The 12576-nt window shown below is 39.1% G+C and overlaps 1 protein-coding gene and 1 long non-coding RNA gene across 7 annotated transcripts in view; one reads left to right on the forward strand and one right to left on the reverse strand.

The window, feature by feature from the left end:
• Positions 1–217: 217 nt before the first annotated feature.
• Positions 218–1032, reverse strand: LOC148124145 (uncharacterized). The gene is made up of 3 exons (XR_015740089.1): positions 806–1032; positions 569–662; positions 218–338 (listed from the first exon to the last, which is right to left on the reverse strand). It is a non-coding gene; the product is annotated as an uncharacterized LOC148124145 (long non-coding RNA).
• The window catches only part of STARD3 (StAR related lipid transfer domain containing 3), a 47258-nt gene continuing 35606 nt past the window's right edge, over positions 925–12576 (forward strand). Inside the window, exons 1-3 of one of the 6 annotated variants that reach the window (XM_087916365.1) lie at positions 965–1128; positions 1554–1742; positions 8302–8580. In XM_087916365.1, the coding sequence (XP_087772491.1) occupies positions 8374–8580 (207 nt within the window). In that variant the 5' untranslated portion in view covers positions 965–1128; positions 1554–1742; positions 8302–8373. Of the gene's footprint in view, positions 1129–1553; positions 1743–8301; positions 8581–12576 lie in introns of all 6 variants that reach the window. The other 5 variants (XM_087916368.1, XM_087916369.1, XM_087916366.1 and 2 more) reach the window with 5 other exon arrangements.

Genomic DNA, 12576 nt, shown 5'->3' on the forward strand with positions numbered 1-12576 from the left:
CACTTCCTATGGCTAACCTACGGGTCTGATTTTCTTCTTCTTGAGATCTTTCATCCAAATGTCTATGGAGATTCTCAGTCATCCAGGTCACGGGTGTCCCAAAAGTGCTTTTTTTCAAGAGGCAACTGGACTGGCTGGGATGCTTGTTTGTTTTTTAAGACGTTTCACTTCTCATCCAAGAAGAAGCCAAAGGTCTCATTAAAAAAAACCCCAGAAAGTCCTCTTGTGTGGCCTCTTGGAGGGTGGGGAAGCACCTTTGGGACTTTCATCCAAATACTGAGCCCAGAGCAGGTAAGTCAGGTGCTGCCATCTGCAGGTAAATCAGGTGCTGCCATCTGCTGAGATTAGAAACGAATGAAAAACTTGGGACAGTCACAAAAGGGGACAAGCCACAATCATACAAACAAAAACAAACAAAAACCCAAGAACCAGCCTTCTTCGAGGTGATTTACGGTTTGCTAACTCAAAAGTGGAACGCAGCCATCTTAAACACAGCATAAAAACGGGGGAAGGGGGATTCAAGCTACGTGCCCGCTGGGCTTTCGGGCAAACGCTCCCAGAATCCAACCTTTCCGGGAAAGAGTTCCGAGACTCCGCCTCTTCACAAGGAGCTGCCGGTCGTCCTTCTTGCGTTTGTTTTTCTTTCTTCGGTTAATGTTGTTCTGCTTGGAAGCAAATAGCATGCGGTCACTGGCCGCCCATTAATTGGTGCTTTCGAGAAATCTCTTGCTCTTATCACCAGTTTGCCCCCAAAAAAAATTATTTACACCTCTTTATTTACACTCAGTTTCGCGCTCTGAAATACCTCATTCCCTTTTCTTAACCAATCAAATCGATTTGCTCTCAGCCAATAGGCGTGGCCTCCTCTGCCCATCGCCGTAGCCAGTAGAAATGCCACTCTGTCTTCCATGCCCCGCCCCCTCAGCCCGATTTAGAACGTTTGACTCCGCCCCACCGTTTGGTTTCTCGTTCGGAGTAATCGAAGTTGCAGGAGGGGGTCTCTTCCGGCTATGCGTGGTCACATTTAGCCATGTGACCGGAAATATTGTGCGACTCAAATTGAGGTGACTTCCGTTTTTTTTCCTTTGATTCCCCTTGTCGATGGGAAATTGAGGCAGCGGTTGACAGGTAAATCCTTATGCAGTGGTTGCAGCGGCGAAAAGCGTGCCTGGCAGGCACTCTTAAATCATATGGATTAATACTTTAATATTCTCCAGTCTTCAGTAATAAAAAGCAGTTCTTTTATATGGTGTTGCCCGATAGGTTATTCAGAATAAATAATTCAACATTAATTAATGTAGTAAGCTTTAAAACAGCGTTAACGTTTTCCCTGTTTTGCAGAGTTGGGGTTTCAGTGTTTACGCGGGTGGACAAAATCTATGGTAATTTTCCGTAGACTTAGTGAATTATAACATAGAATCTTTTTAAGCTTTATGGCATTTGTTATTGAAATGTTAAGGAAGGCGAGAGATTGAAACAACCGTTTTAATGGATTGAAAGATGCATCTAATACGATATAAATCAACAATTCCCAATCTCTGCTTTCTTTCCAGATATTTTGGACAGCAGCATTAAACACTGCGGTAAAACATGTAAAAGAGAGTAGATCGGGAAGACAGGCAATCACGTTCTATGGATTTATAATCTGTTTGATTTATAGCCCACCTTTTCTTCCCGAGTTTAAGGAAGTGTACATAATTGTTGTTCCTTCCATTCCTCCCCCAAAAAAACAATCCTGTGAGGTAGGTTATGCTGAGAGTGGGTGGCTAGAGTCCACTGCCTGGGTATGCCTGCAGAGTCATCTTCTGTGGGTGGACAGATATTCCAATAAAGGAGAATACCTGAAGATCAGGGTTAAAATGAGGGAGGGCAAGGTGATTCCTTGGTGCCCTCTGAATTTGGTGGTTTGCTTGCACAATTTCATTATCCAAACAAGGTAACATCATCGGTGCTAATAAGGAGTGCAGTTTAATTGTCAGTTTATATTTTAGTAGTTTGCTCTCCCAGTGCTGGGCTCTTTGCTGTCTTTGGTTGAGCAATTCTCTTTGGTTGGGCAATTCTCTTTGGTTGGGCAAAGAATTTAGCAATTCTTTTATTTGGGTATTGTTTACTTCTTAATTGTTGATCTGATGATAGTCTTGGTGTTAATCTATGCTGATCTGAGTGCTGATTGCTGGTGTGGAGATGATTTGGTCTCTTTGGCTTGTCTCTTTTGCACAATATGTAGATATTTATATCTATGTGTGCCTAATGATGGCCGATTTGTTAGAGTGCCAGGCTTCCTGGAATGTTTTAGCCTTTTTGGACTTGGCTTGGTCTAAGATATGCAGAGTTTCCCAGTTGAAACTATGGCTGTTGATATGTTATGAAGTTAGAGTTTTTCATCATGTTTTTTACTGCTAGTTGGTGTTTATAGATGTTTCTATTAGTTTTCTGTCTGTTCTATGTAGTGGCTGTTGTAGTTTTTACACTCTACATTTAGATGATTCTTGTTTTTTCTTCTGTGGTTATTGGGTCTTTTGGTTAACTTAGGATGCTTTGGAGGGCTTTAGTTAGTTTGTGTGCTATACTGATTCCAAGTGGTTGTAATGGTCCATTAGTGATTTCTGATTTTTTTTTTAATGTTTGGTAGTGTTATCCTTTTTACAGCTTGTGTTATATTGGGTTGAGAGGTCAGGCACATTTGATGAAGTTGTATGGATATCCATTTTGTTGGAAGATACTGTATTGATGCTGTATTCCTTTTTCTGCTGTTCAGGGCTGCTGAGTTGTTTGTACTCATCTGAATAGGGTTCTTACACAGAGTTAAGGATTATTATTATTGGGTGGTTTTTCGATACACTTATGTTTCTAGTTTGCCATTGCAATCTCTGCTGATCCAGGCTAACCAGGAAAGAGTAGTGAGTTGTTTCGAAACATTCGAGTTTTCTTTCATTACCTTCAAGTAACATTTACGTAATCAAACACTGCTATATCCTTGTTAACAAGCAAGTTGTGTTTGTCACACCCAATTTGTTTATGAGGCTGTGCTGTTCATAGCAAAAGGAGTTTATGACAGTGCACTAAATAAGTTTAATAATTTTACCTTCCAACTACTAGTTGGCCTTCATGCCTAAACAGTAGCATGTCTTTTTGTAGCAAGTTAACATAGCAGTTTGTTCTGCTTCTTTATTTTCTCAAAACGTTATATGAAGATGTGGAATCCCCTTCTGAAATGTGTAAAACATGTAAACGTATTTTAAAAGCAGAAGGGGTTGATCATTTGGGATTTTTCTGTGATCAGGAAGTGATTTTACTCATGCTTGCATTATTTTCCAGTTTCATTTTTATTCCCTTGATTCTTTTGTCAATTTAAATTCCTGTTAACTTACTCTCGTTTCTAATTCCAAAAACAATTAAGCCATTAAGAACTTGTCTTCATTGCTGCCACTCCTATTCAACCATTTATCACCTCTCCGAACTATCAATAAATTTTAGATTTTATAGATTGAGGACACTTTGCTCCAGATTGTCATATCAGCTTTCCTTCTGATACAGTAGTCTCAATTTAATTTAATTTTTTCATTTAATAACCAAAATTGCAATGGCAGTAAAAAAAAATGACTTATGGCTGGTTCTTGCACTTACAACCATTATAGCATTCCTGGATCACATGATTAAATTTTGGACACTTAGCAACCAGTATATCTTTATAATGATTGCAGCATCCTGTGGACATGTGATCACCATTTGTGGCCTTCTCACCTGGCTTCCAACAAACAAGTCAATGTGGGGAGCCAAATTTGCTTAACTACTGCACAGTTCATTTAACAACTGCAGTGGTTCAGTTAACCATAGCAAGAAGGGTCACAAAATTAAATACAACTCATCTAATAACCATCTGACTTAGCAGTGGAAATTCTAGTTCCAACTGTGTTGTAAGTTCAGAGCTACCTTCATTGTTTTTCTTTAAAGAGTGCTTAAAAGTTCCTAAGTGAAAGGAACCATTGAAATTTAGGCAAATTTGGTAGCAAAAATTAAAGCTACATTGTTCTTATTGTTATGTCCCTCAGAAGAAAGAATTGAGAGAAGTTTTGGAAAACCCTGAACCCAAGATCAAAGTCTGGTGCGAAGACTGAACTTTTTTCATGTTGAGGTTATCAATCTTTTTGGAGCTCCTTCACCCTGAGTAAAAAAAATTGAAATACACCTGTGAGACAAAAATAATTGTGGAATTCTACATTACTTCTAGACCAGCAATCACACCTTGCAAATTGTACTGTGAAATGCTGATAGATTTTCTATTCAGAGTCCAATCTTTTCCATTGAGTTCTTTCTGGGTATATTTATCTAGAACTCTCTTCATTCCAGCTGATATTGCCAAGATAGCAAAGAGTAAAATTAGTTGCAATCTAAAGCTTGAAGAAAAATGCTGGTCTTGATCCTCATTCTTTTGTGAAGTCTGGAGCCCTGGTGGATTTTTTTGTACCCCTATTGTTAGTAGTATGCTTAAACTTGTTCATTATATTTCAAGTGAAATATTCAAGATTGAAATGTTTGAAAGAATTGAAGATAGTTCATACAAAATTCCAATTTTCAGATATATATCCCACTTAGAGAATAAATCAACTATAATGTTCAAGCTTGAGGATTTGGGTTAAAGATAAACGGATAATTTTTCTTTCTCTCCCTCACCCCCTTTCTTAGAAGCCTCCCCCAACTATAAAATTTTCTTGAATAACTTTGGACCAGTCACTGTCATATAGCCCAACCTTCATCATAGGCTTGTTGCTATGAGGAAAAAAGAAGACAGGAGCTTTTGTTGCCTTGAGTTGATCAAAGATAAAAGTAGGACATAAGTCAAATCTTCATTGTCAGGTGAAGAAGATGAAAAATAGAATAAAATTTTAAAAAAGAAATTCCCAATGCAGTTATGTGAAATTCTCAGTTACTATGACAAATAATCTTATATGACTTCACATATTTAAACACATATTTATTGCATTTATATCCCATCAAATTATTTGAGACTCATGGCAGTTTAGAATAGCAATTAAAAATGAAACATTCACAATGTTCAGCATTTAAAATGTCTGTAGTAAAAGTACAGGATGGTGCTAAAATAATTAAAACAAATTTATAATTTTTATTTGTATATCTATTTTGTTTGCTACTTATCTCCCCACGAAGTGAGTAAAAGTACATGAAATAATAAAATAATGGCAAAACTCATAACCCAGAAACTACCAGCCATCTGCGGAAAAGGAGCTTTTTGAAGCTAGAATAGATGAACAAGCTTTAATTTTGGGGAGGAGACTATTCAATAGGGCCAAGCCAGCAACAGAAAAACATAACTGATTTTGTAACTCTGATTTTCATTTAGAAACATATTGGCCACCAACATAGGCCTGTAGTTCAGGCAAAATGTGCTGTTGACAGCTAACATCCACCATAAATGGAGGCACTCAATAACCATTTCTGAATAGTGTTCAAAGGTAGTCCCATGTATAGAGCATTGCAGTGATCTAGTTTCAAAGTGACAAAGACTATATGTCCCCATGCAAGAATCTCATAATTCAGATAGAGCTGTCGCTGGTCTGTTAGATAAAGCTGGACATAACCCTCTCAACCATAGCCTTTAGCTGCCCAACAGCAGTGGCCTTGAATATAGGAGAACTTCCTAACATGAATGATGGCAAATTTACGTGTTCCGGGATAATGTTGGAGGATCCAATCTGGATCAGTCAAGAGGATCAGAGATTGTTTTTTCCTAATAAGTCTAAATCTACTTCTTTGCCCAGTGTGAAGCAAGAGCTGAAATGGCAGAAATAGATTGTGCAATCTGATGAAACAGACAACTCTTCTCATTGTATTCAGTAAAATGGCAACTCCTATAATTAAACCAATATTATACAAACATTTGGGGTTCTATATACTTTTTATTTATTTAGAATAAAAAGTGTTCATTTTTTTTGTTTTTTTTACTTTGGTAAAGTATGTTCACTTCCCCCCTAACTTTGATAACCAAATACATAGCATTGTTCTCCTTCTCTTCATAAACCTAGGTTTTGTTCTAAGAAATCTCTTGTTTTTGTTCTTTTTAACCAGAGGAATTAGTTATGATTCATTATTTATCTTTTTGAGATGGATGTTATGATAGAAATGTAAGGGGTCTCAAAGTTGTGCAGTGATAGCAGGCATATATTGTAAGGGAATTGTAAAATGGCTGAACTTTAAGCCACTTATCTCCAATAAGGAATAAAACTGCCAATTCTTACAGTATTATTTACAGTGACTTTCGTCCTTCCCCACCCCTAAATCCAGTGAAGCTTAGTGATTGAAGGTCATTTTAGCAGGGACTGTTTGAATGTTGCTTGGGAACCAAGTTTGATGCCTACATACATAGCAACCTTTATGGAAAGGGCACACACATGTGTAAATTGTAGCTTTTCCTTGCAAAATGCACAGATGGAAAATCTAATTGCCTCGGTCGTAACTGGCATAAATTTTATGATGAAAGCTGCCACTTGGGGAGATGTAACATGTGACTCATAATTTGGACAGTTTACTTTTTTTGCAGATCTGGAACTCCCCCACCCCACCCCCCTCCACAAATTCCACACACCCTGTTCTTGGAGCTTAGCTATGCCGAGGAACAAAGCTTTTTTCTGTTTTTTTTTTAACTGTTGAACTTTTTAAAATTGCAATTTTGATTTTATAATTTGATCTGTCTGGATTGATTGTTGGGTGGTTGGCCTTATCCCAAGCAAATGCAAATGAGGTATGGAGAAGACTGAACCCCCACCTCCCATGTATTTTGCTTCTAGAGTCTAGTTATTGCGGAATACTTCTTCCAACCCTGCTGTCTTTGGGTAGAAAGTTGGATTAGATGACCTTTGATTGTTTCCAAATCTGCAAACCACCATCTGATATAACAGTTGTAGATATTAGGGAGGGGGATATGATTTTCTCATCCCCCACATGGATCAACTGACAGAAGCTGGAATAGGATGGCCCAGCATTTTCATACTTGCTTTCATTCTGCCATTGAATCTACTGAACAGTACTTCAGAAGTGAGCGTCATAACTTCTTACCAGTTGTTCATTTTTCCTAAAAGATTACTCATGTTCAAAAACCTTCAGGAGACTTCCTGTGTTGTTTAATTTATGAACTATTAAAACTCTCATATGTGTAACTTTACCTGGATGAAAGGGTGTATAATAGGGCAAAATTTTATCAACAGAGCTGAAATGGGTTAACTACAGAACCTGTTGTTTCTGAGGAACGAAGTTTGGGGAAATTGTGACTAATGTGATCTAGCTGCTGCTGTCACATGATCCTGTCACATGATTCCTATAAGCCCTTCCACACAGCAGAGGGAGGGAGGACAAACCAGCGAAAGGAAATCCTACACACTTTTCTCACCCCACTTTCTCCAGACCTACTCAACAAATGTGGCAACCTTTGCACACCTCCCTACACTGACTTATTCCATTCTCCCACCTGTCCTCTCCAATCTCACCACACACACAGCACCTCTTGCACACTCCTGCAACCCCCATCAGTCTGCATCACCCTCACATACACTACCCAACATGTGTAGATTTATCATCCATCCCAGTGTACCCTTCCTGGTCCATGCCACCCATTCACACACGCTCTCCCTAACCACACAAAGTCTCTCACAGAACCAGCTCACGTATTTCCCTTCACGACTTCCCTGACACATGGGACATTGGTTGCGCCTACTCACACCCTTCCTGACCCACACTGCCCACATACACCACAGCTAACCTTGCTACCTCCCCAGCAGCCGCTTATCTGTCTGCTGGCCTTGCATTTGCAAAGAAAATGGGCAGCTGGAGGGAGGGGTGGAGTGGAGTTTTGGATGCTTTCTGACAGCTTGACAGTTCCCACAAGGAAATTCAATGGGGAAGAAGATAGGAAGCCAGATTCATTCCTGCTCGCACAGAATAAGTCCTATCTTATTCTAAACAAATATTAAAAGTGAATTTGTATTTAGATTTATTTCAGCTCATTCTGGGTAGGTGCTTTTGCATTCTTCTTATACCCCTCCTATCTGTATTGTGATACTGCATTTCTTTGCCTGCATGCCTTGTGAAGAAGTGGTAGTGATGGGATTCCACTTGCCGTGAACAACTGTGCAACCACGGCAAGTCAATCTGATCTAATTCAAAAATATGCTTGGGTTTCTATTGAATATGCCATCCTGATTGCTTGGTAGAAAGAATAGTTTTAACATCTAGAAGGCCTTATACATGTGTTTCCTCTTTTCACCTCTCTTCTTTCCCTCAAAACAGATGATCCATTGACAAGATCACGGATGACACATCTGTACATGAATATCAACAACTTCACTGCTCACTCCGAGGATGAGCAAGTTGTGTAACTTGCAGAACGCTGATTTGGATCACAGTCTTCCTGCCATTGCTTCCTCACTTTCATATTCCCCGGGGTTTTCTCCACATTTCTTTTCTCCTGAGAGAAGAAGAGCCATTTCTGATGTGCGGCGAACCTTCTGTCTCTTTGTGACTTTTGACCTTCTCTTCATCTCACTCCTCTGGATAATTGAACTGAATGTGAGTCAGAAAGCTTGCTTTTGCAAATAAGATCTTGTCTCCTGACCTCCTGGATTCCCTCTGCCCCCCTACCCCACCCCCATTTTGCTCAAATAATTAGGGAAATAAAAGTTTCCCAGATATACTTTTCTTCACAGCTATTGCAGTGGATGAAATACAGTGCATCCGTTGGAGATTCCCATCCCTGTATTGGGTAAATAATTACCCAGGCTAACTGTAGCATACTAGACAATTTCAAAAGAAGCTGCACTTCTGTTTAGCAATCCATTATTTGTGGCATCCTGTTATTGTGCTGATATCAGCCTGTCTCCATCTGAGTAGTTATGCTCCATTAGGAATCTCATCAGGGGTGGGATTCAGATTTCTTAACAACCAGTTCTGTGGGTGTGGCCTAATTTGTGGGTGTGGCTTGGTGGTAAATATTGTAAATATTTATGTAAATATTGAATTTTTTTATTTAAAAAAGAGCAATTTTAACCCAAAATCAGGCAAAGCAGGCAGGCGGATTGAGTTGCTTGCAGAATCACAGATTCACTCACAGATCTACCTTTCTACAATCTGCTGCCTGAGTCTGCACTGAAAAATAGAAGCTTTAGTCCTAAGGAAGGTCCACTCTGCTCTCTAGCAACTCCCCCCCCCCCCTCCGAATACCACAACTGACTAGGCCTCAGGGAAGCTTCTGGGCGAAGGCAAAGCAGTACAACAGCGATTTAGATTAGCTAGAAAGCAAGAAATCCCACAATTTTCTGCTTTCTTGCTAATCTAAAAGGAGTGACTGCATGGGAAGGGGCGGGAGGAGAGGGACCAGCCAGTGGCAAAACATGCCAATTCTCCGAATTGCACAGAATCGTAGCAACTGGTTCTATAGAACCGGTCTGAACAAGTAGAATCCTACCCCTGAATCTCATTTTAGGAACACAGCTATTTGTCAATAAAAGCAAGTTATTGGCTCATATACTAAGATTTGTATGAATGCTTGTTAGTTGCCAATTTTTGTTTGGAAGTTTTCATATTAGAAGATGAGTAAAAAAAAAGGCTAGTATTTCATTAGATTTTGGGTCTGATTGCCTGGTCTTTTCAACTTTAAACACAAACCATAAGAGGGGCTGAATCAAACATGCAAGTTTTTAATTTCACTTAACTTGTAAACCTGCTTGGGACAAATATAATCATGACTAACCTCTTGGGAATGTTCCAATTGTTAGGCATAGAAGGAAGGCCACTTCATCTCTCTACTATAAACAAACCTACATATATCAATGCTATTGTGTGCTACAGGTTAGTGAGGTAATAACTCAGGTAAATTACTCAGCTTACATGTTATGCTATAAGAATAGAAACCAATTTGATTTCAAGGAAAAACATTCCTTCCTGGTTGCAAACCTGTCCCAATTGGTTCCTCAGAGCATTTGAAAACACTGCTCCCTGTAGGAGTAACTAAACTCCTACTCATCTGCAGCAGTTAAAATTATAAATATACAACTTTAAGCAATTCTTTTTAACCAATTCTTTAAGCAATTTTTCTGGGACCTTCTTAATTTATTGGCCAAGTGTCCAGAGGAAATGGAGTTGTAGGCTATGTCAAAATGGTAACTAATTGTGTCAAGATATACTAGAATAGGAGTGTCAAACTCAAGGCCTAGGGGCTGGATCTGGCCAACAGGGTGCTTAGATCTGGCCCGCAGGGCTACCCTGGAAACAGCAAGGGACCGGTCATGCACGGCCCTCCTGAGCTCTGTTTTTTCTGGCAGAGGTTTGCAGGAGGCCATCCCAGCTGAAAACTGAGCTCAGGAGCCCATTTTTGCTGGCAGACTGCTCAGGCCACCACAGGCACCTCCTGACACAGTGATGTCATGCTGGCCATGCTGGCCCACAGTGATGTCATGCTGGCCATGCTGGCCCACACCCACCCTAGCCCCCCCTCCCCCTAAGGTCAAACACAACCCTGATGTGGCTCTCAGTGAAATTGAGTTTGACACCCGTGTAGAAGAGCTTCTGAACAGAAATTTCATTAAGTATAATTCAATTTACAAAATGTATAATAACTATGAAACATTATATTCTTAGTAAACAAAATATTTCTCAAGATAGCATATCATTAAGAACAATCATTGGAAATGGAAAGAACCATATGATAGAAATGGAATGTTTTGGTCACTTCACTCTACCCTCTTCAATGCAACATGTCAATATATTCCACAGTAGGAACCATTGTGAGAAAGTAGCTCAAGTACAGTAACTTATACATCTCTTGAATGCCACTCTATTTTAGATTTGGAAACCACAGCTTATTTAATAGGCAAATGAGCAGAGATTCATCATATGGCCTCCCATTCACTCTGCTTCCTTGCTTTCAAAGGATTAGAAAAAAGGAGGGGGGTTTTGAAAAGAAGGGAAACAATGAAAAGCCTGAATACCATATTCACAGGAAATGACACATGGTTTTGCTGATAATAATATAGCCTCAAATGAGCCAATTGGTTTTCCCAGAACAGAATGCACAAGTAAAGGAAAACTAGTCCTGATAGAAGCAGGATTCAGTCTTTCCATTGTATAGAACAGTTGTTTCACAACTCAGTCACAAAACCAAATAGAGGGAAGGGAATCTTATTTTTTATTTATTTTATTTATTTTGATTTGTCAAATCGCTTACAAGATAATAGGTATAAGTATATAATAGGTATAAGTTATGAATACATGAAATGGGTACATATAAGAAAAATTAAAAAAACAATAGGACAGGGACAGTAGGCACGTTGGTGCGCTTATACACGCCCCCTACAGACCTCTTAGGAAAGGGGTGAGGTCAATTGTAGAAAGTCTAAGGTTAAAGTTTTGGGGGTTTGGGGAAGAAACCACAGAGCCAGGTAGAGTATTCCAGATATTGACCACTCTGTTGCTGAAATCGTATTTCCTGAAATCAAGTTTGGTGCAGTTAACCTTGAGTTTGTATCTATTGTGTGCTCTTGTGTTGTTATGGTTGAAGCTGAAGTATTCATTGACAGGTAAGTCGTTGCAATGTATGATTTTATATACCATACTTAGATCAGACCGAAGACAGCGTACTTCAAGGTTTTCTAGGTCTAGAATTTCAAGTCTGGTGGCATAAGGTATTTTACAACGAGTAGAGGAGTGGAGAATTCTTCTTGTGAAATATTTCTGGACTTTCTCAACTGTGCTAATATCAGATACGTAATGTGGGTTTCAGACTGATGAGCTGTATTCGAGTATTGGTCTAGCAAATGTTTTGTATGCTCTTGTTAGTAGTGTGATATTACCAGAGAAAAAGCTACGTAGGATTAGGTTAACAACTGTTAATGCCTTTTTGGCTATGTAGTTACAGTGGGCTCTAGCACTTAGATCATTAGAGATGAGTATTCCAAGGTCCTTTACAGAGCTTGGATCATCAACAAGATCTTGACTATTCAGCTTGTATTTTATTTTCTGATTTTTTTGCCAATATGTAAGACAGAGCATTTGTTTGTTGAGATTTGAAGTTGCCATTTGTTTGACCATTCTGATACATAGTCAAGATCTTTTTGAAGGGTAGCAGTATTGTCTGTGGTATTGAACCGCTTTACATCATCAGCAAAGAGAACGCAGTTGCTCTTAATATGATCACAGAGGTCATTTATGTAGAGTATGAAGAGACTTGATCCTAGAACACATTGCCTTGGGGGACACCACTATTGACAGGTACAGAATTTGATAGGACACTGCCAATTTTGACCATTTGTTGTCTGTTTGACAGGAATGCTTCTGTCCAGTTATGCAGTTGTCCAGAGATACCATAAGATTTTAGTTTTAAGAGTAGTTTGTCGTGTACTATTAAATCAAAGGCTTTACAGAAGTCTATGGTAGATTATGTCTATTGTTTTTCCTTGGTTCAGTTGTGTAGTCCATATGTTTTTGCAGTGTAAGAGTTGCAGATTACAGGATAGTTTTTTTCTGAAACCAAATTGTTTATTTGAGAGTAGGTTGCTTGTCTCTAAGTGG

Source organism: Pseudonaja textilis, chromosome Z (genome assembly GCF_049901715.1).
Source record: "Pseudonaja textilis isolate UNSWEBS1 chromosome Z, rPseTex1.2, whole genome shotgun sequence".
Lineage (NCBI taxonomy): Eukaryota > Metazoa > Chordata > Lepidosauria > Squamata > Elapidae > Pseudonaja > Pseudonaja textilis.